Source organism: Larimichthys crocea, chromosome II (assembly GCF_000972845.2).
Source record: "Larimichthys crocea isolate SSNF chromosome II, L_crocea_2.0, whole genome shotgun sequence".
NCBI lineage: Eukaryota > Metazoa > Chordata > Actinopteri > Sciaenidae > Larimichthys > Larimichthys crocea.
Window position 1 is genome coordinate 14023202 of NC_040012.1, and position 5273 is coordinate 14028474.

General features: G+C 54.4%; 1 protein-coding gene across 1 annotated transcript; it reads right to left on the reverse strand.

The window, feature by feature from the left end:
* Positions 1 to 1113: 1113 nt before the first annotated feature.
* Positions 1114 to 4782, reverse strand: ptmab (prothymosin alpha b). Its single transcript, XM_010755567.3, has 5 exons — positions 4401 to 4782; positions 2331 to 2396; positions 2138 to 2222; positions 1972 to 2057; positions 1114 to 1881 (listed from the first exon to the last, which is right to left on the reverse strand). The coding sequence occupies exons 1-5, from the start codon at positions 4443 to 4445 to the stop codon at positions 1837 to 1839; spliced, it is 327 nt and encodes a 108-aa protein (XP_010753869.1). The 5' UTR covers positions 4446 to 4782; the 3' UTR covers positions 1114 to 1836.
* Between the last annotated feature and the right edge of the window lie 491 nt (positions 4783 to 5273).

The following is a 5273-nucleotide window of genomic DNA, read 5'->3' on the forward strand; positions in this document are numbered from 1 at the left end:
TCCTGTGTGGACCTCCTCTGTGAGTTTTGGGCCCTGCAGGCTGCAGCTGACATGACTGAACAGGGATCAGATCGTTCAGGCTCCGTCATGTTTGTCCTGGACTGACAGCAGGCTGGAAACTGCACCGACTGCAAACAGCTCGCAGGGACCGCTTCACTCCTCCACCTCCACCTCCACCTCCACCTCCACCTCCACACCTTCAACACTCCAAATCTAGTCTGTCGTGTCTTCTAAAGAACTTTAAAATATTTAGTGACTACAAATATCACAATGTAAAGATACAAGCTGCAGTTCCTCTAACGTCCACTTGAGGCTGGCTCCAGAAGTGAGTCAGTCTCCATAAGTCCCCATGTCCAAATGTCCAACTTCACAGCAGAAATAAACATGTTTACAGCCTGGTACAAAAAACTGTTTTGGTCTCTGTAGCTAATTTCCCCGTTCATGACAACTGTACTGAGGGTGACAGACCGCCATCGGTCAACACCCCGTTAGTTTCCTGTTCTGGTCTCTGAGCGGACGCGAAGCTTTAAAATATTAAATTCTCACTTCTTCCTCTCGACCTCTCAGATTCATCTTAGGACCTATCAGGGGGTCTCCACCCCCATGTTAAGAACCACTGTTGTCATGGGTGGAGCTCATTTGAAGTGATGTGCAGTAACCAAGTTTAAAGGATCATGAAGGAGACGTCCAGCTGTGTACTCCGGTCCTCTACTCAACTAAAGTACCCGGGACTGTGGAAAAATACTCGAGTACTGCATTCAAAAACCTAAATGTACACTCTAAATATACTTCACCCAGTGTTAGAAGTACTCCCATTGTATAAGAAGAACGCAGATACTCCTGCATGTAGCTGAATTTACTCACATTGATGCATGTTACTGTTTGATACCTGATTTATTCTGTGACTCAGCTGCATGTTTGATCTCTGACAATGATAAATTAATAAATGTGCTGCAGGATGTTCAAGTGGCATAATTTGGTTCAGTACTTGAGTAAATGTACTCAGTTACTCTGGAAGCTCGGTGACCTTTAACCTCACTAAAAATACCTGTGAGCCCGCCTCCGCCCGACGCCGTCCGTCCACCCGCCGAAGAAACCAGCAGAGATACAAAGTACAACTCACAAAATAAAAGTCCGGTTTATTGTCAAACAACAAACTTCGCACATACATCAAAACAGGCCGTCATAAAACAAAAAGTCGCTGACAAGAACAAAAAAAGGAAAAAGAAAAGAGGCTCTTTTCTTTGGCCTTACCCTCCCATACAAACAAACTAGTTATGGTACAGCTAAAGTACATACATTAAATTTACTGGAATGCTCTGAGTTCAACGGCTTAAGAGGTTCATGTTTACTGTTTGTACACGGTGTGTGTACACGGTGTGTGTACACGGTGTGTGTACACGGTGTGTGTTCCCTAGAATCTGTCGGATATCGTAACATGGTCAACCAAGTAAAATCTTTCGTTAAAGAAGCACCGATTTGGTCTGACGAGATCGCTGCCGGGAGAAACTTCCCCTTCTTAACAATATGTACAAAAATATAAAATGTAAATAAAAATACAAACAAATTCTCCGTTGGTGTTGTTGTTAAAGAGAAGCCGGATTTCTGCGTCTGTGGCGAGTTCCTCTAGAAAATTTGTTTAGCAGTTTGGAGGGGAGATCGGTGTGTGTGTGTGTGTGTGTGTGTTTGTTGAACTCTACTTGCTAATGACCATGTTGGATTTTTTATTATTATTTTTCCTTTAATCAGTCCTCCAGCTCCTCCACCTGTGACGTAGAAAAGGTCAGAGGTGAAGAACCAGGAAGTGTTTCAGCAGGATGGCGTGGGGGAAACGCATCAATCGTCGTCGTCGGTTTTCTGCTTCTTGGTTTCGACGTCGTCCTGAAGGAAGAGGAAGGACAAACGTTAGTCAGGACATCGCCACGCCGTGATTGGCCGCTCGGCGGTGGAGGTCGGGTTTCGCCGACTCACCTCGTCGTCGTCCTCGTCGTCCTCAGCTGCCCGTTTTGTGCCGCCCTCGATCTCGTCGTCGTCGTCCTCCTCGTCTTCCTCCTCGCCTGCAGGTGAAGCAGACCAATGAGGCGGCTGCACTTCTTTCAGACAGGTGGAGCAAACTCACCAAACAAACTCTAGCTACCTTCTCCGTCATCTTCCTCGTCCTCCTCATCCACCTCCTCGTCCTCTTCGTCGTCTACGTCGGGCTCGCCGTTCTCCTCGTTCTCCTGGAACGCCAAAATGAAAAAAGTTTAAGTGTCGCCGCGCTGAGAAAAGGTGGAGAAGCTACGAGGCGGCGCGTGGCGGTGGGGCGGAGCCAAGGCGATGGAGGTTACCTTGCCATTGGTGGCGGCGTCTTTGCCGTTCTCCTTCTCCTCCACCAGCTTCTTCTCCTTCAGGTCCTGACGGGGAAAGAGAAAAACAAACGTCAGGTGAAGCTACCTGCACTTCTACCTAATGGCCTAGTTAGTGCAGCCCCGGTGCATTGTGGGAGCTGCCTGCCTATTTAAACATATCGGCCTCTGCAGATCCTCCCCCCTCCTCCCCCTCCTCCCCCTCCCACTCCATCCCCTCTAATGTGTTGTAATCTGATACTTTGATGTGGCCCCCGGGGCACTCTGGGTATTGTAGTCTTCCACTGGCTGCCGTCGCCGCCATATGTCACGAGACACGCCCGGGAGAGGCACTGCAATACCCAGGATGCACCGCTCCGTTTAAAATAACACAGGAGGGCGCAGGAGGAGGAGGAGGGGGGAGGTGGTGATGGAGGAGGAGGAGGAGGAGGAGGAGATGCACGCTGCTGCTGGCCGCGGTAACACAGGCTGGAAGGACAATAGAAGACGACACATGGCACGCGAGGAGAGCGAAACGCAGGCGGCGCTGCGGGGCCGGAGCCCGCAAACGCGCGCGCGCACGCACACACACACACACACACACACACACACACACACACACACACACACACACACAGGTTCCCCGTTCTCTTTCTGCTCCCCGCTTTGACCGGAAAACCGCCCGCCGAGCCTATTTTTAGCGCTCCGCCGTTCACAGCCTGTTGTCCCGCTGCACGCACGCACGCCCCGCACACCGACACAGTTATTGATTAATTGCTTTACATAATCTCATTGGTTAAAATCCATTAAGCGGTTTAGCAGCTCCTTGGCGCGCGCGCACACACGGTGCGTAAAAACGCGCTTGTGCGTAAAAATGCTCCACAAACTATAAATAGTGCGTGAACACGCACTTTAGGATTATCTGCGTTAATACCACGCACCGACTTCTCCCTGCGCCTCCTCCATATGTCCGTGTGTTACGGAGCTGCGCGGCTCGCGGTGCTCCGGGTCCCCGCTGCTGTGCGGAGGAGACCCCCCCCCTCCTCCTCCCCCCGCGGGGGCTATTAAAGTTTTTACCCAATCTGATCCAAAGTCCAACTGGACGGAAATTAACGTCCAGAGAAGCGCCGAGGCTCCGGAGCCCGAACGGTGACGGTCACAAAGAAGCAGCACCGTCACATCACACCTCCACCGCCCGGTCACACCGACAGAGAGACGGCTGCACGAGAGAGAAAGAAAAGGAAACTTTCCCCTGAGACGAGCGCGCTCCAAACACGGCGGAGAAAAGCGGAAGCCGCGGCTCGGTGAGTGCGCACGGAGGCTCTCCGGTGAACGGGAGGCTGAACAAACGGAGCCCGCACACGCAGCAGCAGACCTTCCTGCTGTCGGTAAACAAACCGGACAGGCCGCCGTTACCTTTAAACAAACAAACGAGAATTCACGCGCAGCCCTGAAAGTTGACATCGGTGTCATTCACGCGCCGCCCGCCCGCCTCCGTGCTCCATTCAAACGGACCGAGCCCGCCGCGCGGAGCCGGGCTGAGAGCTCCGAGGCGCCTCACTCCTCTGCAGCAGCTCCCCGTGAATAAAGCCCGGTGCGATGTGAACGGTTCCGTTCGGCTCTCCTGGAACAAACAGGCGCGTCGACCGAGCGGAGAAGCGCGCGGCGCGTAAAGCGCCACAAAAAGAAGAAGCGTGAAGTGCGTGAAGAGCGGGAGCTGTTCGGTCCGGACTCGGTGTGCGTGTTTGAGCGAGGAGAACCGAGCCGCTTGTATAAACAAAGAACCCGCGCAGACTGCTCGGTCTCCCGGACAATGAGGCGCGGGGCTGCGCGTGCTGCGGCGCTCGGACCCCCGCTCCATCTCGGTCGTTCCTCCATCAGACTTCAGAGAACCGGCGCACACACCGGCTCCGGTTTTTATTCTGCTCCCGGTTCACGGCACACTCCAGAGTCCAAACGAGCGCGAGGCGACGGCGGGGGTTTAAAACCAAACAAAAAAATCTAGGCTAGAGTCTCATCCTGCTCCGCGCGCACAGCGCAGCGGCTCCGGGAGGGCGCGTGCGGACGGCTTACCTTGGCAGAGATGTCCGAGCCGGAGTCGACCTGCGTGTCTGCCATTGTTAGGAGGAAAATAAAGGACGGCTCAAATGAAAGGTTGAAGAACGTAAATCCTCGGCTCGGCTCGGCTCGGTTCGGATCAATCACTGTTATATTGTGCCAGTGGCCAGCGCTGCTCACGGCCGAGCCTTTAATATAGGCTGGGGGGCGGGGCCCGGAGGAGGTCGGCCGGCTGTGATTGGCTGCGGCCTGCACAGAGGTGTTCTTTTGGCGCGTTGGAGTGGAACAATGGCTGGAGTTTCTTAAGCCCGGAGGCCACGCCCCCTCCTGTCCGCCGCGCGTCCTTTCTCCGAAAAAACAACAAACCGGCCGATTAAACTCGACGAAACGGAGCCGGTGCTCCCGCCCCGGAGCCCCTGCCACACCGTGACACCGACCAAACCCACGTTTACAACCGAATCACGCGCCGAACCCACCGAACAGGCAGCAGCGCTTCGGTTGACGTAGTGTCACATTTTGATTGATTGATGTTCATCTGGTCGAGTCAAGCGGCGACTACGGAGCCGTTCTCCCGCCCACCGACGCGACGAGGGAATAGAGGCTTTGAAGGAGGTGGAGGAGGAGGAGCAGGAGCAGGGGGAGGAGGTGGGGGGGAGTAAAATGTCGACGGCTCGTGCAGTGTTGGTGGATCACAGCGTGTTTGAGGCGCTGCTGCCTCCTCGTGAGCTCTCAGATAAAAACAGCTTTAAAACAACGGACACCGCGAGCGCGAGCCCGCCGCCATGTCTCCTCGCGGCTCCCGCTCGTCGACGGCGGGTCGCCCCGCCCCCCTCCTCCTCCTCCTCCCCCTCCCCCCCCCCCCTGTGGGGGTGCGCCCTTTCTTTATTT